General features: G+C 38.1%; 1 protein-coding gene across 1 annotated transcript; it reads left to right on the top strand.

Moving 5' to 3' along the window:
- Positions 1-1,960: 1,960 nt before the first annotated feature.
- Positions 1,961-18,255, top strand: CHORDC1 (cysteine and histidine rich domain containing 1). Its single transcript, XM_048294520.1, has 11 exons — positions 1,961-2,118; positions 5,487-5,536; positions 7,572-7,628; positions 8,116-8,276; positions 8,837-8,937; positions 9,864-9,922; positions 10,939-11,009; positions 11,286-11,391; positions 12,391-12,510; positions 13,143-13,205; positions 13,732-18,255. Exons 1-11 carry the CDS (start codon positions 2,055-2,057, stop codon positions 13,873-13,875), a joined length of 996 nt encoding a protein of 331 aa, XP_048150477.1. The 5' UTR covers positions 1,961-2,054; the 3' UTR covers positions 13,876-18,255.
- The last annotated feature ends 3,969 nt before the right edge of the window (positions 18,256-22,224 follow it).

Below are 22,224 nucleotides of genomic sequence, written 5' to 3'. Positions count from 1 at the left end.
TTTTATTTAATGTGATATGCTGTAGAGTTTTGAATTATGAAGCAAATACATTCTTTTTTGATTTCTGTCTAGGAGATATAAAGGCATGTCTCCATATCACTGAGACAGCAAACAGGTGTGGAATATACACGTGATACTTTTTGGGAACACATGGATTGTATTTTTCTTTTCACAAGTCTTCTCCGAGTGCTAGAACCAAACTCCATTACTAACGTCATAGGAACGCTACTGCTTAATCCAATAAATACCATGCTGCTTAAACAACTCCTCTTGAATTTTTAAAAAATATTCTTAGAACAGAAGTTGATACTGCCTCTACAGAAGCATAACTTTTTTTGCATTGTACAAAGCCAACAAAATGTTGGTTCCTTCTAAAACGGATGTATGCTTGCACACTATGGATGAAATGCAACCATGGTCACAGAAATAGCACAGAACTTATTTTATGGATATAAATCATATTTTATTCTCATGTGGCACTTTCACTGACAGGGAAACAGGTGAATTTTATGTTTTAAGGACAATTCTTCACCTTATGGTAATGATGTACATACACCTACTTTAAATATGCAACATTTCTGTCAATCTTCTATTTATAAAGTAAGGCATCTTACAAAAAGAAACAACTTAAATGCTTTTATATAGAAAGAGAAGCATTCTTACATCTCCCCTTTCTTTCCAAACTCTTATCACCACTTTTATTTATACATTAAAATGCTTCTGGTGAATAGCAAGAGAGTGGGGGGCTTTTTCTGCTTGAAACTACAAGAGGCCTCAATGGGAACTGCAGAGCAGAGGTAAGCACTCGGCATTCGATGGCTCAAACAAACGTGTATCTTTATGTGAGACACACAGAAAAAGATGCCAGCAGAGCGCGTCAGGCATAAACTCCTAAGTTTGCAAAAGTTCGGGGCTACATCAGAAGCAGTCTCCTGATTATCCCTTAAAAGGAGGCACCTTTTATTGTTCATTCTGTGCACGTGTGCTTCAGAATTTGTCATATGCTGTACTCCTAGGCAATTCTATTTAAAAGGCTGTGCAAAAGATGTTTAACCCCGAGAAATCAGTTTGTATTTGCATGCAGAAACGTAGATGTCTCTAATTATGTATTTAGAACAGTATGTAGTGACAAGAGAAGGAATGGCTTCAAACTGAAAGGAAGTTTTAGATTCAGTATTAGGAAAAAATTCTTTATTGTGAGGGTGGTGAGGCACTGGGACAGTGGATGCCCCATCTCTGGAAGTGCTCAGTGGCAGGTTGGATGGGGCTTGGAGTGACCTTGTCTAGTCAAGTGTCCCTGCTACCGTGGTGGGGCTGGAAGTAGGTATCTTGAAGGTCCCTTCCACTGCAAACTATTCTATGATTTTAAATACAACCTCTATAATGCACGCTATAGAGGATATGTAAGTTGACCAGCTGTCAGGAGCAGCCAGGCAAACTTTCAGAAAACTAAACATAAATCAGTATTTCTCATAGTAGGTTTCTGACGCCGGTTTCTGCTTCAGTGCAGACGACACAGCCTTTTGATACGCACACACGAGCACTTATTTCAAATCAAACTCATAGGCATTTAGGAAGTAAGTATTAGTACTTTCTAGTTACTGGGGTTTTTACGTAGCCCTTTTTTTAATTTTTTCTGAAGTGACTTAGAAAACCTATATTAAAAGAAAACAAAAACAAAACAAAACAAAAAGAAAACAACAACAAAAAAACCCAAAACAACCAAAACAAAGCAAAAAAGCGCCAGAAATTCCCCCGCGGCCGAGCATTCACCCACATCCGCAGCACCACTGCAGGCCCAGCCGCCCGGCGGTTCCGCGGCCCCGCAGCAGCGCCTGCGCGGCTCCCCGCCCGCTCTCGCCGTACCCCGAAGCTTCGTGAAGATTCCGGAAGGCTCCGGCCGGCTCTTTCCGCCGCGGGAGCTGCCCCGCCCCCGGTGCTGCTGCTCGGCTTCCTTCCTTCCTTCCTTCCTTCCTTCCTTCCTTGCCTCCTTCCTTCCGCCGTGCACCGCGGGGTCGGCTCTCCCGGGCGGCGGAGCAGGAGGTGCCGTGGCCATGTCGCTGCTCTGCTACAACCGGGGCTGCGGGCAGCGCTTCGATCCCGAGAGCAACACGGAGGGTGAGAGCGGCGGGAGGGGCCGGGGCGCGGGTGCCTGTGCCGCTGACAGCGCGGGGAGCGGGGGCGGCCTGCGGGGCTCTGCGGGGCGGTGTGAGCCCGTCCCGCCCGGCTGCGCGGCCCTGCGGGGCTGTCACCCAGCCCGCGGGGTGCCCCGGGGACACGCGTGTGGAGCCGGGGCTGGCCCGGCGCTGCTCATCGCTGTCATGTGTGCTAAAGCTTCTTAAGGCCAACGTAGGTTTCTCTGCTGAGGGCCTCTGTGGGTGTTGCATACATCGCAGTTACCAGCGGCTTTTTTTGTTTGTTTTTGTTTTGTTTTGTTTTTATTGTTTGTTGGTTTGGCTTTGTTTTGGTTTTTTTTTTTTTTTCAGTCCAAGTGTGTGGAGTTGCCGCAGGTATTTAAATGTGTCTGAAGGGCACTCGTGTGTCTACTTTGCTAAGTGCCTTGAGCGCTTGCAGTGCTTCTCTTGTGTGTGCTGGGTATCTTGGTGAAACATCTTTAAAGCTCTGTCATTTTGGTTTTCACAATCCCGCAGAGGCTGCAGAAGAGTGATCTGAGTTTTCAGAAGGCTTGCCCTCACCTCGTTCATGAAGTAACTCTGTTGGTTAAATTTCTAGAAACTTAATTTTTAGTGACCCCCAGGGTTAGAAGTAGTCTAACATGTTCTAGCCTGTGCATTTTCTGTGATTTAGAACCGTGTCAATAAAATGTGTTTATTTTTCTGAGCTAAGTGCTTTCCAAAGAGGTGGGCAGCATGTTGAGTAGGACTCGCTAACATTAGTAGCAGGAGAAGCAGGCACAGTTGTGGAATGCTTCCATTTAGTGATCTCTTCCACCACAAAAGGCAAAGCAAATAGGGGTATTTATTGTAAAAGAAAAAAAAAAATTCTTATTAAGACTTCATGACCTGTACTCGTTATAAAAGTATCGTTTATTTATGGTTTGTGATCAAGTTGTAGTAAACTAGGTCAGGTTGGCATGGCCATATGCTAACTCTGTGGTGCTTGGGCTAGGGAAAACAATTTCATATGATGAAATTAGTTTCAGTAAATGACTGAAACATGTAGTGGAATCCCTGTGTCCTAGACTAAGCAGTTCTGAAGGTAAATGTAATTATTCACAGATCACTACAGAGAACCAGGTTTTGCATTTGGGTGACCCCTACAAATTTCTACTTTGAGCTTTAATGATAGAAGTAAGGTGATGGCAGTATGTACACAGTAGGATCAGTTTCGCTATGAAATTGACATCAAAAAAGCCCCAAACAAGCAACGACAAAGACCTGAAAAATGGTGGTACTTGTGTCTCCAAAAATTATCTGAGGGTTAGAGAAAATGGCTTTGAAATACTTTGGCTTTCCTGGTGAACGAAAGTTATTAACAGCAGTGGAGAGGTAACTTGTTTTGGGTTGTTTTTTCTCAGTGACAAATGTAGGATAGCAACCAAAGTCTGGAATCTGATCTCATACAAATCAGAAGTAGAATATGCCTTTATCTGCTTGTATCCTAATTTTCCAGTTTCCCCCACTTAGTGTGTGATGGGATCCTTCTTCTTGTCAGACAAGAGCTGTTGGACTCAGTATGAGCGCAGACAAGCTGATGTTTTGCCGTCCTCTAGCAGGGAGAATGCTCAGACTGCTCAGTGGACAAATCCCTGTGGCTCTGCTGAGCCATTGCAGAGCTCCTTGTGCTGGTATCTTCCCTCGTGGAGCACGCAGGGCGCTCAGGAGGCAGCAGCCAAGCGGGCTGTCATTCGCTCTATGATGTACCTGCTGCAGAGCAGGCTCCAGGGAGCAAGGAAAAAGGACTGCCCTTGGCCAGATGGACGACCAGACCCTTCTCTGTGTCTGCCTTGTGAGCTGGAGCATAGCCACCGCTGAGTTAATTGATTATGAGATGGTTCTGGTCTCTAAAACAGTTGCAGTTATTAACAGTACCTCTCTACTGATGAATGCTTATGAAGAATTAGAAATATTCATTTAAGTCTTCTGAGTCAGAAATAATCTTTGCTACAAACAGAGTTTATTTTTGCTCTCATGATGCTTCTAATGACATAATTTTATACTTTTGGAAAAAAATAACCTCTACTTATATTTTTATTAATTTAACAGTGAAGTCCTGGTCTCTATGCAAAATTACCATTTTTTTTCTTTTTAATTTTGCTGTGAGGTTTACCAGTATTAGCTTTTCATTCTGAAACTGAAGAAATTGATAGAGGTTTATGTCTATATTTGTAACTCTTGCTGAAGGACCAATGTCCCAAAATATGTGCCTTTTGAGTTAAGGTGGGAACTGATGTCCCTCAGACTGTATTAGTGTATTAGACTTAGGCACTGAATATAAAATCAAAGCAAGTCGTACAAAACAAGATTTCTCTAAAAATCTACATGTTTATAAAAAAGAAGAAAACAACCACATTTGAGTTGGGTTTTTGCCTATTAAATATCTGTAGGCAGATTGCTAATAAAGTTATTTATCACTTTTTTCTTTTGCTTCCTATTATGTGTTTGTGTCACTTTTAATTTTAAGTGTTTATTTTAAAGGCTAGAAGATAGTGTTTAGAATCAGATCAGTAAAATACTACCCATGCAGTAATGTCAGTGAGATGTTATATAATCAGAGCAATTCTATTATGTGTGAAAGGAATACAAGTAAAAAAGGAACAGCTGTGTAATGTTGATAACGTCTATGAATATAAAGACTTTAATTAATGGAGGTTGTGTTTCAGTGTAGTGTTTGTACAGAATTAATTAGTGATAAATAGTATTGACATGTAAAAATTATGCATGTGGAAGACTAACCTTTGGGTTCAAGTCCTTAGGTGGCCTAGGATACTACAGATATTGAAAAAAAAAAACCAAGCTAATTATGCTTAAAATTGTGAACTCATTATTTGCATTAAGAGAATTTTTTAACAGAATGCTTCTCAATAGAAAGCTCTGATCAGGTGCAAATAGATGTATTTGAAGCAGTAAACCAGTACTTTCTGTCTGTCAGGTTCAGCCTTAGGGTCACCGTTTTACTTCTGCAAAATTACCAGTAAGGCCTGATTATTGATGGAGGCCAGGGATGGTCCATAGAAAGTTTACTTGCTCCACGTGGAAGTAGTAGTTTGTCTTAGATACCTTCTTTCTAGTTGGTGTTGTGTAATACTTAAGAAGAAAAAAGTCCTGATTATTTAGGTTTAATATGTGCACTCACAGAGCTTTTTCTGTGGAGTCTGGATTTTTCTGAGTAATGATGTGCACTCGGGAAATGGGGCAGCTCATGGCATACATGAATGGCAAATGTGACATTTTTGCTGGGTTTGTAATCATATGAATAAAGATTCTTGGTATGCCTCAATATTAATAATAATTATTGTCTTCTAGATTCATGCACATACCACCCAGGTGTGCCTGTCTTTCATGATGCTCTCAAAGTAAGTATGCAACTGTCCTTTTAAGTGTTATCTTTCTGTTTTTTCATATGCGTAAAATAGTGTGCTGCTTTTTCTTTTTAATTCCAGATCTTTCAGTATTCAGAAACTGATGTTTAGCCTATCATGAGCAACCCCATAAAATTAGAAAAGCACAGTTACTCATTCCTGAAGAAGAAATTTAAAACTCTGCTCATATGGTCTAAATGCCATGCAAGTCTAGATGACTTATTTCCTGTTGGTTGGCTGACTTTAGGTCTCTCAGCAGTTTAATTAGGTCCTCTAAATAGGACTGTGGAGCTGTTGAGAGGTTTTCATACTCTTTCAGTTAATTAACCTGCTTGGAATTCAGAGCAGCTGCTTGTGGTCTAATGTGGCCAGGGCACTAATGTGTATGTGACATTTGTCTGCTGTAAAGAACAGTCACGTTCATTTAATCAGCCAAATGAGTATGTTGGTTAAATTGGGACTGGTCACCCATGCCTCTTATGCAGCTGTCCAGGATTCTTGGGCTCCATCTTCAATGATGAATTAAATATACCTGTGACTGGTCTCCAGTGCTTAGGCCAACTGCACAGCCCATGCTTGGTTTTGTGCTAAACTGTTTTATTACTTCAGGATCTCCTGGATGCCTACAAAGTGCTTACAGGGAATCCATTGAGATACAACTGCCAAAACAGTACTGGAAATCATTCTAATAATTTGATTGTGTGTGGTCAGAAATCTGGTGTCCAAAGATGGAGCCTGGCACTTTCTACTCTATTAGTATAGATGTAGCCTGAGTGACTTCTCTTAGAAGACCAAACTGCTGTTTAGCTGAGCTTTGAGGGGGGTGAGTGTTTTTTTTCCTTGATACTAAGGAGCTGCTTCTACTCAAAGTGCATCTCATCCCAGCAATGTGATGTCTTTTGGCCTTGTGAAAGCTTCTGCATTTGTGCTGGGCGGTGTGTTTGCTATGAGCTGTTGCTTATATTGCAGTACTTGACTCTGGAGTCGGCCATCGTGTGCCACTGGCAAATTGGGACAAATACTCTTAGATCAAATACTGTACAGTTGCTTAGACTATAGCAATTTGTTTTGTACAAAATTATAGTTGTACTCATAGCACAGTACAAAAATCTTCTACATAATTATAAAGAGAGAAATTATACAGTTAGCTCAAAAACTTACATTTACTCCCTCTTTCTCTTATGTATGCACTGTTTATAAACAGGTACTGCTTTCCCCCTTATCCTTCTTCAATCTCTTGGCCTAATTAAAAATTTATCATAATTGCATATGAGCAGTTTTCTTCCTGCTATGAGTTCTAGATAATCTGGGTGGGCAGGGTGAATTTGTCTCCTCAATCGTGGAAATGGTTAATATTTTGAGGGTATTTTAGAACCACCTACCTAAAACCCATTGTGTTGCACCACTTAAGCTTTCAAAGCTGTGGTGCATTAGTCAAGCTGTTGCCTCTAATAAGATTCTTTGAGATCTAAGATACATTATTCACAGTGGCAAGGCAATTTGCTCTAAAATTAAATTTCTGGTTTATATAGTAAAAAGTGCTCTTGATTGATGTAGTTGGATAACTGTGCAATGCACATATCCAGCTCTGTTGGTGGGAAATAAGCAATCGGAAGATTTGAGTGGTGCTCAAGAAAAGAAAAAAAAAAATCTCTATCATTTTTGGAAGAGGGCCTGTATGTTGGAGCACAGGTGAGCCTGGTCTCAGGTGTAGTATTTGTTTGTTTTGCTTACATGTTACTTTATGAGACAAAGTAACGTTCCTATTTACTGTTGTACAGAGTTGGCATCTAACTTGTCATGCAAGTATTGCCTCACATTTACTGAACTTTTCTGATTAAGGCAGTACGAGCAAGCTAGAAGAGTTTTGTGGCTTTTAAAAATGCAGATGGTAATAATATCCACAATAAGGAAGAAAACATTTGCTGATCTTGATGTGCCACATCTTTTAAAGGAATATAATTAATATTCTGCTGTTGTCAAATCTGGTAGTCATTGCTGTGTTGTTTTTATTCCAAAATGCTTATAGGGTTGGTCATGTTGTAAGAGGAGAACAACAGACTTTTCTGACTTCTTAAGCATTGTGGTATGTACTCATGATTATTTACAATTTTTATACTTATCAAATGATAGTGATTAATATTAAATGGTATGTATACTTATATATTTTAAATTTGCCTACTTCTGTTGAAACAGTCTTAATTCTTACATGCTCTATTTTTCTTCATATAATGCTGAAGTCAAGTCTCATTTTCAAGCTTTAATGATTAAAATTATCTAAATAGGTTTTGATAGAACTACTTGCTAATAAAGAAGGAAAGTCAACATTTATTGCTGCTTTGCTTGACTGCAGAAAGTATGCATTTTTCTTTTAACTTACATCCAAGTTAGGAGATTTTCCACTTTAGCAGTAGGATTTCCTTTGCAACCAGTGTTTAGAGTGGGCTAAAGGAGAAGATGGAGTTGAAGAAATGAGTCAAGAAAACTTGTTGCAGTTTCTGTTAATTTTTAATGCACACAAAGTACACTGCCTATATCTATATATATCTATGAACATATGCTTTCCACAATAGGGCTGTACAAAGGGTCTCCATAACAGCGAGAAACCTCCTGAGCCTGTTAAACCAGAAGTCAAAACTACCTCTGAACGAAAGGAGCTAGCTGAACTGAAACCCAGATTTCAAGAACACATAATTCAGGCACCAAAACCATTGGAAACAATTAAAAGGCCAAGGTATGGTACATGAAACTGAAGTTTTTCCAAATTTGTAGTCAGTTCGCCAAGTTAAGGCTTGTTCGGTTATTCAATGTTGCACATTTCATAAAATGTAGAAGACCTTAGTTTTGGTAGCAGTGATGATGTTTTCTTAAGCTTCAAAATAAGAGAAAAGAATCCTGGTTATGACAAGGAAGTACTGGATCTCTCAGCACTGAGATCCACAAGAAGTAAAAATTTAGGTTTATAACCTCATAGCTTAAAATGCCACTAGTAACTGTGTTTAGTGTTTTAAACTAATAAAAATAATCCTGGGGTGCTTGTATTTAGATTATTTTGTATCTCTGATTTTTTTTTATTTTTGTAGAGTATTTAGGATTTCCAGTTGAAAGCCAAGACTGCCTTCTAAGTTTCTAGTCTCTTTTTTCATAAACAATAAGGATTAGTGTTTACAGATGTAGTTTGTTTGCTGAAGGGAAGTTTGAAAGGAAGAGCTTTGAAGGAAGATTACAAGTTACTACTTCGTCTTCTATAAATTGTTTTTCATGGAATTGACACTAATGCATGGACTTTTTTAGCCCAGATGAGCCAATGACAAATTTGCAGCTGAAAGTGTCAGCTTCCTTGAAACAAGCTCTCGATAAACTGAAATTGTCATCAGAAAACGAAGGGAAAAAAGGTAAGGAAACAGGGAGATTAGGTAGGTGTGTGATTCTAGTTGTCACACAAATAAATGAAATGGTGATCTTGTAATTTCTGAAGTGATAGTTTCATGTAATTATGTTCTTAATCTGGGAATTACCTTCCAGTCCAGGGAATCTCGATTGCAGTTAAAATGTAGTTAACATGGAGACTTAGTTGTCAGGAGCAGTACATTGTCCTTAACGTTATTTGAACTGGTTTTTTTCTAAGATTTCCTGTTTAGAATGGATGTAATGGGAACATCCATTTCTGAATATGTGAGTGACAGAGTTACCAAGAAATGAACTTTACTCCCTATTGCTGCAGACACAGTATCATATAAAGCCTTCATAAACTGGTGAAATCCCTCTGAAGACTAGTTGGTTCTCCCTCATCTGTTTTTCCTCTTTTTTCCTCCCACATTTTATTTGGAATTAGGTTCCAGAACTACATTGCTCCTTAAGAAACTTTATAATTTCAACCTACGGTTTGGCTATTTTATGCTCTTTTGTTCTTGTGCCAAACTAATTTAGCTATTCTTTCTCCATGGTACCCAGATTATTTCCTTGTGTGTATTTATAGACAGCAGTTGAAGCCTTTTACATTCTTAGTTTTACAAAACTGAACAAGGTGAACAATTGTTCTCTTCCTTTGTGATTGTAATGATTGTCTTTACCTTTTTTTTATTTACCCCACTTAAAATGTGTAAAGATACAGAGCCTAGAATTTGATGCTTAGGTAATACAGTGTTGAGAATGTTTCTTTGTACCTCTCTGGCAGATTTCAATGCCAGACAGAAAATAGAAGCTTGAAGAGGGAGGTTTTTCTAATCTCCTCCTTGGCTCATTTTTATTCTTAATAAAAGCAAAGTGTTCAGTAGGTTACACAATTCATTTTCTATTTTCTGTAATATTCTGTTTACAGAGGAAGATAGTGATGAAATCAAGATTGGGACGGCATGTAAAAATGCAGGCTGTTCAAAAGTAAGTAGTTCAGTTGTACTCTAAATCCAGCTGCTCAGCTATTAAGTGAGTTTTTAACAGCAGTTTTTGTGTGCTACAAGTAGATTTGGAAAAGGCACAAAGTCCATTGGGTTTAACAAATGCACATTTGATAACATGCTTTAGAATGGACAAATGTGAGTTGTTTGCAGAAACTCTTAAGATTGTTTTTTTTAAACCTGTCATGAACTTCTAATTAGTAAGCTTGTCAAATCCATGCTACTTACATGTTTCAACTTAAAATATTAAATATAAAATTGGTGAGAGGTGGCTTACTGATAACACTTGAGTTGGTCTTGATAATCTGTATATAGATCAGAAGCATCTACTGATCTTATCAGTTAATGCTTCCTGAATGAAGAATTAAAAAGTCAGTGTTTTAACACTTCCAGCACCAAAATGAGTCATTATATTACATAGTCATTGTAAGTGAAAGTTACACTGACACCCTTGCGTTGTGTAAAATGGGACATTAGGATTTAAATAGCTATTTTACCTGACAGATTTTGCATTACCTATCAAAGCTCTGGTGGGAGGAGAACTTTGGCAGTCTTTGTGTTGGGAAGAATTGATCTGATATTCAGTGGCTAAGTTGTGTAGTGTTTATTTTACTTTCTTTTGAGAATTCATGTGTTTCATGAATGATAAATTTAATTTATTTTCAAGGTAAGTTATTGTTTCCTCTGAATGCTCAGAGTATTTTAAACACGGATATCTCTGAGGATCTAAAGTGACCTTTATAATCACAGATGGTGTCACCATTGATGTGTGCCATTGAACTAACATGAAGTACAGCTTCTTAGCAGTGGCTTTGTTCTGTGAATGAAGGTTGAATGGTTACTTGGAGAAGCTAGGACAAGCCATTAGATCTAGATTATTTACCCAAAAGCTTTGTCGTACTTTGGTCAGTATTTCTGGTTTGTGTTGTGGTTTTTTTTGTTTTTTCCTTGCTCCAAATCCTGTAACAGTAATATACTTTAAATGCTTTGTCCCACCAGACATACGAAGGACCACACAGCACAGAAGAAGTATGTATATACCATTCTGGTGTACCTATATTCCATGAAGGGTTAGTATTCAGCTAACTTCCATTTTTGTACCTATATTCTGTGAAGGGTTACTATTTAGTTACCTTCAGGGTTTTTTTGACTAATCTGTTGTGTGTTCATGCTTTCTTTGTAGATATTACCTTGATTTATTCTGTATTCCCTCTTCAGACAAAAATGGCAATGCTTGAAGAGGGTATACAAAAGCAAAAGTAATGTTGCATAAAGGAAAGATCTTAAGTGTTCACAGTAAATAGTGTCCTAAACATTGTTTGTTAATTACTTTGCAAACTTTCAAGGATGAAGTATTGGAGCTGTTGTAAAAGAAAAACTTCTGACTTCAATACATTTTTAGCTCAAGAAGGCTGCACAAGAGGAACACACGTATGGACTAAAAAGGATGCAGTAAGTAGCATTAAGATTGCATTCTGTAATTGGCCACTCTCAGTTTTGAATACTGAAATGCAGTTTGTAGCTTGATTGACTTATTACTGTAGCTAAGCTATTACAGATTACTACCTCTGACATAATGTGGAGGATACTGTGCACAGCAGGAAAACTGAGAAATGGAGTGTGAAGTAGTCTGCGGTACAGGTATACTTGATTCTTTAAGAATATTATAGAATATAATAATGGAACAAAACACTTGAAAAACATAATGTGGTGACAGGATGGATACAGGTGAACACAAACTTCTCGTTATGAGTATATTGTCTGTTGCTGAGGCAAAATGGGTTTGACATTGCAAACATCAGGGATAAAAAGTGTAGTTATTCTAGAGCAATTCACAAATCCGTTACTTCCTTTAAATCTTATAATTGCTGCTTGCTTTGAAGATTTATATTTTTGTTCAAGAATTATTTGCAAGTGCAGAAAGTAGGGATTAAAAAACAGCTGAAGTTGTGAGCCTAAAGCAGGAGACTGTAGAAAAAGAGAGTAAAGAATTTACCCACATTTAAAGAAACTATGTGTATATTAACTGTATGTGTATTGAGATAATGGGCTTCTGTCCAACAAGGGGTTTTTTACTTTAGCTTTATGTTTTTCTTTTGAGGGCTTTTTTCATAGTTTATTTTTTCTGCATCAGAGAACAGAGGGTAACAAATGTTTTTGCAGGAATATGAAGCATTCTTTGAGTCATGACACTGTTTTTCTTCATTCAGTTCCTTTCTATAAACTGTTGGCTAACTGTAGTCTTGGAAAGGAAGTTGATCCACCAAGTAACACTTTTTTTGTTGTAGTTTGTTTAAGGGGCAGATACTGAAATACTTAGTAAGAAGAGTTGCAAGTGGAGTCTCCTGTGAAGATGAAATACAGTCCTTTATTAGTTATGCCATTTGGCTATTAGAAATAGTTTATGCTGTTAATCTTGTACCTTTTTTCTGTACCTTTTTCCTTATATAGGGTAAGAAAGTAGTTCCATGCAGGCATGATTGGCACCAGACTGGAGGAGAAGTGACTATTTCTGTGTATGCTAAAAACTCTGTCCCTGATCTGAGCTACGTAGAAGCTAATAGCACAATGGTGAGGCTCTACCTTAAGATCAGCAACTTGAACTTAGGAAGATCTGCTCAGCTTTGTTTACAAGGCAGAGATAGCATAAGACTCTTTTTTGAGTAACTGCTTTTTCTTGGCATTTGCATTTGTTCAAGTATGTATATCTTTTTTTCTCCCTTCTGTTTGGACATCTGCACTTTAATGTGTGGGTTTTTTAAAATCCTCAATACAGTATGCCAAAAAAAAAAAAAACAACTTTAATTTGACTTCCATAATTAAAACCCAAGCGTGATGGATTTGCATCACCGTATGTGTGAATAATTATAGATTCATCATTTAATTGTATTTGACTTAATTGAATTTAATACCATTCTTCATTGTGTGCTGTTTCACAGCTACTAATATTACACAGGTGTTAAAATGCTTCTCTGATTTCTTAATCTAAACTGATAAGCTACCAGTGGCCACTGTTGACTGCAACTCAGTCAGAATCTGTTAAAATAGATACTCACTTCTGTTTCTGAGGGACATTTTCATTACTTTGGTCATTGTAGGATCCTAGCCCTTACATGGTATATTTTGCTTAAACATGCTTGAGGTGTCAAATGTTTTATTAACGTGATAAAATTTTCTAATCTTCTGTTGTTTTTCCTGTTAAGATAAATATCCATATTGTATTTGAAGGAGAAAAGGAGTTTCATCACAGTGTTAAGTTATGGGGAGTAAGTATAAATTTTTTTTTCTATTAAAAAGAAACAAAAAATCAAACAAAAAACCCCAGAAGGAAAACAGAACATAAGCCTTTAGCCTCCTCTCTTTCAAAATGGTTTGGTTTTCCTCATTACTCTGTTTATTGAAATAATTTCAGTTGCATGACATTGAGTAGTTACATTTAAATCCAAATATAATGCCCCAGGAGATCCAGTGTGACATCATAATGGATGCTGCTTTGCACAGAAGGTGACCTTCCAAGGTCCTTTCTGGTCCCAACACCATGGTAGTGGTGTTGCAGAAAACTCATGCTTATGTATGTTAGCCAGTGTATATGTTAGATATGCATAGGCACATGTTTATGCCATAAGCATTCCATAGCTTGGGAATGGGAAAGAGCTGACTTCTCAAGATACCAGAGGGATCTTCATCTACATAAACATCTACTGAAATTTAGTGATGGGGTACTCCCTAACTTGATTCCCAAATATCTGTCAGTCTGTTGAATTGAAGCTTGAAATACCTTTTCTGTTGCAGGTGATCGATGTAAAGAGGAGTTACGTGAACATGACTGCTACAAAGATTGAGCTCACTATGAGAAAAGCAGAGCCCCTTCTATGGGCAAGTCTGGAATTACCAGTATCCAACACACAACCAAAACAGGAAGGTTCAGATCAATAACGATTCCAAGAGACAAGTTATTTCCTTATTTCCCATGATGAAGTGGTGACTTGCTACTGTAATCAAATATTTAACTTTTATATAGATTTTTTTTTTTTTTTTTAATGCTAGATCATCTGTTCCCTTCTAGAAAGAAATTTGACGCACAGTAAATGGGGGTGTAAACTTAAAAGGGTAACAGTTATTTCTGCTCTTGCTCCCATGGGTATGTTTATGCTAGATGCAGTGTCTCCATGGGAATTTGGAGTAAAACAGCTATTGCCCTTTGCTTGCAACCTTCCCTGCCATGCACTGACTATCCCAGTAGATGTGCTCTCTGTTCACAGTGGGTGTCTTTGTTTTTCAGCTGTTCTGTTTAGACTGGATGCTTTCAGTAGCTCGTGTTAAATCCAACACTGTTAGGAAGCATACGGTAATGCAGATACAAAAATCAGAGTTTGAACTGATTAGCATGCAATTCCACATCTAGAGTAAAAGGTTACATAAACAGAAATATGAAGTTGTACTCTCATAGACTTCCATGTTCTGAAACGAAGGATTGTTTCAATACCTGTTGGCTATGGAGGGATGAAATAAATGGTATTATTCCAAGGATTTTAGTATTTGCTGACTCCTGCTGTCTTTCATGTATCAAAGCAGATCAGGTTAAAATTTTAAAAATTGGCAAGAAGGGATTTTTTTTTTTTAACTCCTTTACTTTTGCTATTTGAATAGTTAAATAAAAAAGCAAATGGACAGTGAAATGGCTGGATAACTTAGCATTTCAGCTGTGAAGAGTATGTAAACAGCAAACTATTATAAAATTGCCAAAGTATATATTTGACAGCCTTTAGAATGTATATTCTATCCTATTCTACAACACTGAAAATCTCAAGACTCTTCTCAAAGTAGGTGGATATGTGTAGTAGGAGAAGCCAGGACACACTGTAGGTGTCTTGGTAAAATAATTTCCACATAGATGTGTATATCTTTTGACTCTGAGGATGGTAATGTAAGAACTGCGTTTATGTACAGGACAAATCTTAGGAGAAACAACATGCTTTAAAATGTCTGTCTCAAATTGTAATTGTACCTTTGAATCAAAATACTTAAAAAAATACTGTATCTCTTGAGGTAATTAGAAATCAAGACCTTAGTTTTGTTTTCAGTTCATCAGTAAAGGTATGTGGCTGAAAGCAGGATAGTTGTAAAGATGAGATTTATTTCTTTTTTTATCCAAGCAGCAACACATGCAGTAATGTTGCTTTTTCTTTCTGCTTGGAATAGTTCCTTAATTTTGGCTTGCAGCTGAAATTAAAATGTTTTCCTATAAAAGTAACACAAAATGCACACTGTTATTAATTGTGCCTAATCCTGTATATGTAAAGAAGAGGTCTTGTGGACTGTGAAAATGATGGATGCTCACCTACTAGCCTTGGCGAACCTGGAATAGTGTCAAGAAAAACACAGGGTGTTGTAAAGGCATTCTGAAGTGAAATACAGATTTCTAAGAATCTTGCTGTTTTCCAATGGGTATAATTTGACTTGAGCTCAGACTTCTGTCTCTAACAGTACTTGAAGTCCTACTTCATGCTTAAAGTAGTAGGAAATACATTACCAAAGAAACCATCCCTGATCACCAAGAAAGTAACACCGGTGTGATACAAATGTAACATGTATGTATATATACACACATACATAAAATTTGTTTTGGTGCTTCTCTGCCTTCTTTTCAAGATCCATTTTCCTCGATCACTTAGTTTGAGCATGGTTGCTTACTCCCTTGAGCCCTTTTTAAAAATTCCAGCTCTAAGATCTGCTGAATAGATTGTATTAACCTCTAATAATGCCTTTTTTTTTTCCTTTTTCTTTTTAATTGAAAATGTCAGGTACTGCAGAGTGATAGGGTACAAGTTTATAAAATGTGTGCCTGCCAAGCAGTCCTCTGAAAATTGAACAGATGTTTTCTGATGTGTTCTGAACCAACAAGTGGGGCACTTACTAGTATGACACTGAGAACATCAGTGGATGAAAAATTCTAGATAGCTGTAGCTGCTAGCATGCCATCTGTGTTTGTGTGTGCAGAACTCTGAACTTGGACAGCAAAATTAGTAGTGCTTAAATGCCAGAATAAAGTTCAAGCAAGTTCAAATGTGTCTGTCCATATGGATATATAAATATCCTAAATATGTTAAAAAATGTGGAAAACATAATCTTCACTTAATTTGCATCCTCACATGCAGTAGGTTTACATAATGTAAAACCCATTTTAAAGAACTACGTGGAAAATGGAATTCCTTGGGAAAACAGAATTTCTGTTTTGAAATGAGTCATATTCTGCCTTAGTACCTTAAACGGAGAGAAATGTGGATGAATGGACCATCTGCTGTGACTCATGCAGGCTTTGGGATCCTGTAACTACTTGTTACACCCTTCCAAACTACATTCTGCTGGTAGTTGAGTCACCTTGGCCATAAGTGGAGGGAGAAAGCTCCTTTAAACATGGTCCCAAATTCTGGTTTTGCTTTTTATTCATTCCTCCTGCTCTTCTCCTGTTGTTTATACTTTCAGCACAAAACTAAAGATACTTCAGATGTTCTGTTATGACTCTCCTTACCAGTGGCAATAAAACCACATCTAAAACTTATCTTGTTTAAAAAAGCAAGCAAACAAATTAAAGAACCCATAAAACCCCCACCAGCTTTGGTGAGGCAAGAAGGTATTGATTTTACAATAATAGCATAGTTTCTATGGCCTGGGATCCTTTTCAAAATAGAAAGATAAACCTTCACATGGCCTAGACTGCCATAAACTGTCTGTTTAACTGCAGCAATTCTTAGCAGTTTTTTATAACCATATGTCTGCCTCTGTCCTGAAGCTGCAAGATCTGTATCACCAGTGAATTTGTGTGTTTTGAGCAGTTGCTCACAACAGGCTTCAACATACCAAGGAAAATGGTGATCCTGGTATTTCATGCAATGACATCTTGACATGCATGGTGGTAGCAGACACTTTGATGGAATATTGGCTTGGCTGTAACTTTTATTAGTAAGTGTGGAGAGAAGGCGAGGCCAGCTGTAGTGTACTAATCATACTTTCCCAAAAGCAAGATTTGTCAAGTAAGCAAAGTGATTTTTGATCACAGTCTTTCACCTGTCTAATATGACACTAAATTGCAAACCAGTATGAACAGGAGTACTTGGTGTTGAATTTATCCTTTTTTCATGTTTTCAAAAGTTGTGCTGTATTTATCAAATTGATTAGGTTGATACAGTCTAGCTATATTTTTATAAGTGTTTAAGAGCTGTAGTGTGTTTCAGTATGGGTTTATGTGTTACACGTGTAGACAAGCATGTTACACAAGTCAGAACTGACTGTCCAGGTGCATATAAAACTTTACCTTCATAATTCCTTTATAATATGGAAAATTGCATGAGTATACAAGTTTATGACAGGAATCTTAATCTTTTTCCTTGTGTATAAGCCCATTTTCCTACCTAACATAACACATTTTGTACCCCTAACATTACATCCTAGGTAACAAGTGATAGGATGAGAGGAAACGGCCTCAAGTTGTGCCAGGGGAGGTTTAGATTGGATATTAGGAAAAATGCTTTTCATGGAAAGGGTTGTCAGGCATTAGAACAGGCTGCCCAGGGAAGCAGTGCAGTCTGCACATCCTTGGATGTGTTCAAAAAACATGGATATAGCACTTAAGGACATGGTTTAATGAACATATAGTGGTGGTGCTGCCTTGGTGGTTGTGATCTTAGAGGTTTTTCCAGTCTTAACAATTCTGCGATCTTGTATCTGTAACAACATTTCTTGGAGGAATTGGAATTTATGTTAAATGTTAATACACTTAAGCACAGGGCTGTTCAGCTACTCTGACTCTTAGGTCATACATGGCACTGATACAACCTGACAAAAAAATCTTCCATTGGATGGTATTCTGGATCATGTACATTATCAAGTCACCATTTCAGTAGTTTAGGAATTAGTTTTACTAGGAACTTTGCCTTGGAAAAAAAAATCTAGCTATTCTACATAATGATGCATTTTTGGCTTGCATTCTCTAAACATGGCATGAGTATTGATTAAATACTTTACCTGTTAATCATTATTCTTTCGGAATTTGCTACAAATTTTTTTTTTTACCTCTGTCCAGGAAGGAGATCCTTTTTAAAGTAATGAATTATGTGTCTGGAACACTGTTTTAGGGCGGTAATAATTTTGCCATGATAAGAGTCTTGAATTACAGTTGAAGAGGAGATGACTTTTTGCATGGCTGTTTGATTCTGCACATTCATAAAACTTACATGCAGAAATTAATCTCATGTCTTCATGCTCTAGTTTTTTTCTAAATGTATTCAATAAAATTCTTATTACATGCTGGTTGCATTTGGGGTTGGTTTTTGACTTCTTTTGTTATGGGTGAGAACTTCCCTGTCGGTTTGCAACATGGTTGTTGAAATAAAATGTAAGTGGACATTTTCCACATGTGAGTTTATATAGGAGGGAAACTGCATCGCCAAGGGGTTTTTCCCCATGTGTATGTCCTTTCTTTGCCTGTTGCTTTCTAACGCTACAGCCCAGTCAGGATATGTGAGTTTTGCAGAAATCCGAGTGTGGTTACTGAGATGCGGGCCTCTCTCATTCACAGAAATAGTTCAGTCCAAGAATTTTGAGCTGTCACAAACTTAATGGAAGTGGAATTATTCCAGATACAGCAGCTGTTTCTAAAGTTGCTGAAGATATTGTTGCTCGGATAAAAAAAAGATACTTTTCAAAACCTCTGGCATTCACTCAGTGTAGAAAAAGGGTTCACCTCTTGAAGCCTGTTATCTTCTATGGTAATAAATGCTTGGTGTTTTCCCAAAGTTGGGTGGATGTTTTAACTAGAGGTAACCACGGTACTGTCACAGATACTACCAACTAATCCACAGGTTACTGTGTCAAATGAGTGCTAAGCAAAAAAGGAAGCATCCTTTTGAATAAAATACTGTTGTTACCTACTGGAAACAAGTATTTGGAAAATTAGTTACTTGTTAAATTTTAATGAAAGCTGCATTGCAACAAAATTCATTTAAAGCTACCTGAAGGCAGAGCTGTTACCTTACAATGATCTATTAAATACTTTCAGTCCAGTAACCTTGTTCTCTGAAATGTGATTTAAACCTATGATAAATATTGATACTGCAATATTATTGCTGAATTCCATGCTTGGGAGAAAACTAACCTAATGTGCCCAGTGTGCTTAACTTAATTTGTTCCTCCTTAATTGGAAATTGTGTATAAGGAGGCAGAGTTGTGCTTCTGTACCCCAGGGGACTTAATTTTAGAGGTTTTTTAAGGGAATGCCTTGTAATCAGGTTAATCATTATATGCATAAAACCCCAAATTTTAAGTGTTCTGCCTATAGTGAAAGCAGTTAAGATTTGGAGTGTCTACTCATGAGCAAAACCTACAATAAAGAGGTAGTTTTAAGTTCTTTAACTGCAGCTTTGTGAACTGGAAGCTTGTCAGCTCTTCTGTTACCAGTTTTACTTCACTGGATTAGTAACTTAACTGGGATGCTTGTGCTTTCCAAGAGCAATTAACAACTGTAAAGAAGAGAAGGCTGGTAAAATGAATGGAGGATATTGAAATGTAGTTCAAAATAAGCTTTTAAGAGAAAGATTTTCACATATTAATAGAAAAATGAGATAATTGAGAGAAAACATGATAAGGATAACACAAGGCAACAACTCCCAATTGCTAAACTTGACAGTGTTTCATAGTTTCCTCACATACTTTTGTAAGAGTTCATCTCCTTGCTGTGTGAGCACCGTGGCATTGATCAGCACTTCTTTTGCTGTTATTTTTCGTCAACATTTTACTTTACAACACAGCCAATTAAATTTGTTTCATTTATTATTACACAGTTGTATTGGCACACATTGCCTGAAGACTTGGGTATGGTTGGGACTTGTACAATGGAAAGTGGCCAAAAACTTCAGTGTGGTTGAGTGGCAATACCCAAATGCTGAGTGGATAATTCTTAAGCTAAACCATGTGTAATTTTAACGAGTTTTTGTATTTCATAATTGTATTATATAATGCACATATGTTTTACCTTAAACTGTCCCATGAGGGTACTTAAATACGTATAACTCTTCAGGAATATATTGCAACCTGCAGCATTGTACGTCCTCCCTTTTCCTCCATGCATTGCAGGTGTTCTTCCCTGAAGTTGTAAATAGAGTTTTGTGCAGACTGAGCAGTAGCTGTGGGAGAGCTGATAGATTTGGCCAGCTTCTCCAGCTTCTTCTCTTCTGGTAATTGTGCTTTAAGAGTGTAAAACTGCTTGAGAGGCAAGTGCTGAGTTCTGCAGTTGCACTCTGAATCCTATATAAATATCTGGTCCTCAGGCAAGTTGTTCTTTATCAGACTGTAGATGACAAGAATATTTGCAAAACCAGAGTCCAGTCAGACTGAATTAGATGGGCAGGGGTGGTTTGAAAATACAGAAAGAAAAGCTGGGTTCGTTTCTTCCATTTCTCAGGTTTACCAGGACTGAACACTCAGTGTATATATGACTATGGAAAGTAGCTGTCCTTAATGATTGTTCTTTAAAAAATTTGTGACCTCCCCAAAGTAGTCCCCAAGTGCCGATCTCTGCTAACAGTTCAATGAACACAGGATTCCCATGGCTGGCAGCATGGCAGAAGCTCCATTCCAGCTCTGCAGGGTCCCCGAACCTGCCAGGCTTGCTTTGTCTGAATTTCTTTTAACCTGCCTGCAGCTTTGTTCTTGCTTGTTTGGCTGTTAAATTTTTCTCATGGCCAGGTGACTATTGTCTTAATTGGTTTACCTTGTTTCTCATTCTATAGTTGCTTGGTGTAGACATAGTTTTATATAACTACTAAAACTGAAGCAGGTTTACTGTGTAGAGCAACATACTTCTGATTCTAGTGCCATGTTGCAGAAGGATACAAGTAGGGGCCTTGAAAACTGGGGCATGGGATGTGGTGTAGAGAACCACAGACATGATATGATTGGAGAAGGGGCACTTCTGAATAGTGGAGATCCCAGGAAGATAAACAGCTCATAAATATTATAACTGCTTTGTTCTTTCTTTTTCTTTTCTAATAGAGACTAATCATTCTTTGATCACACAGTTATGATTTCAAGCATACCAACAATGAACCTGTCTTTACTTACGAAGTGGGTTTCTTTCTGCCTGTAATGAGACTGGCAGGATGTTTGTGTTTGACTCCTCTGCCGTGGCAGTGGGCAGCACTGCCCTACTGTCAGTGCCCACACTCCTGCAAGGGTAGTGCCAGAGTGTTGGGGAAGATGAAACGGGAAAGCCTTATAAATATGATTGCCTGACAAAAGATTTTGGGAATATGAAAACTACAGGCGACATCGAAATGAAAGCCACTTTTGAAATACCAAGTCTTAGTTACTGAACAACTGGAAAACAATGGTATGGCCGACTGAAGGTAATCCCCTCTTGATTGAACAATACCCTCTGCTTGCAGGCAGGTCCAAGGGTCAGAGCAGACCCTACTAGCTCAGCAGAAGGGGTCCAAAGAGTAGTTTTTAGAAGTTAAGATGTAACACTCTATGGTAATATAAGAACTCTTATAGGCTGTATGTAAATGCTATAGGATTTGTATCTTGTATTAGATTGGTTAGTGACAATTAGAATATTCAGTACAGAAGATGATTTATTGTATTGTAACCAGGACTTCATCACTTCTTCATTCTCACTCCTTTCTTACTCTTCTTCACTCTCTCTCTCTCTCTCTCTTACCCGCTTGCTCTCTTGCTCTCTTGGGCCTGCTCCGAGCTGAGTCTGGCAGCTCTGAGCAGTGCCCCTATACCCACGCCCTTTGCAATAAACCGCATGTTCAAAGATCTGCTTATAGAGATCTCCCGTCCGAAACCTACACCAGAGTAATTTGCTGTGTGCTGCAGGCTGAAGAGAGCTTTAGCACAGGCAGGAGGTGTCCAGGCATGCAGGCTCCGGCAGAGAGTATGGAAATATGGCTTGGGAGAGAGCTGAGGAAACAAAAGCCGTGCTTCAGTAGGGAGGTGTTGGTTCCAGAAATATCTGATAGGATGAGTGACCTCAGAGAGATCTAAATCTTTCAGTGCTCAGTGTTCACAGCTGACCATGTTTCCTCTGCCTGAACTCCTGCTTCTTATGGGTTACGTAAGGGTGTGTTGTCACAACAGTCAGCAACTGTGACTTGAGACTTCTAAAAGTACAGCCAAGTTTGGAAGCAATGTGGATGGCAGCGTCAGGACTATGTCAGCTGCACTGTCAGCAAGCTAGCAAAGCACATCTGGGGAAGGTGCCATGTGAACTTAGCAAGTCTA

The sequence above is a fragment of the Corvus hawaiiensis genome, chromosome 2 (assembly GCF_020740725.1).
Source record: "Corvus hawaiiensis isolate bCorHaw1 chromosome 2, bCorHaw1.pri.cur, whole genome shotgun sequence".
NCBI classification, from domain to species: Eukaryota; Metazoa; Chordata; class Aves; order Passeriformes; family Corvidae; genus Corvus; species Corvus hawaiiensis.
Note: the sequence above shows the minus strand (reverse complement) of the source record. Positions and strands in the feature narration are given on the sequence as shown.

What these genes read in the sequence shown, in the direction of transcription:
- CHORDC1 (XM_048294520.1), top strand. Translation starts at nt 2,055, where the DNA reads ATGTCGCTGCTCTGCTACAACCGGGGCTGCGGGCAGCGCTTCGATCCC. An exon ending in GTACCTATATTCCATGAAGG is followed by an intron (nt 11,010 to 11,285) that starts GTTAGTATTCAG and finishes CAAACTTTCAAG; the next exon opens with GATGAAGTATTGGAGCTGTT. An exon ending in TATGGACTAAAAAGGATGCA is followed by an intron (nt 11,392 to 12,390) that starts GTAAGTAGCATT and finishes TTCCTTATATAG; the next exon opens with GGTAAGAAAGTAGTTCCATG.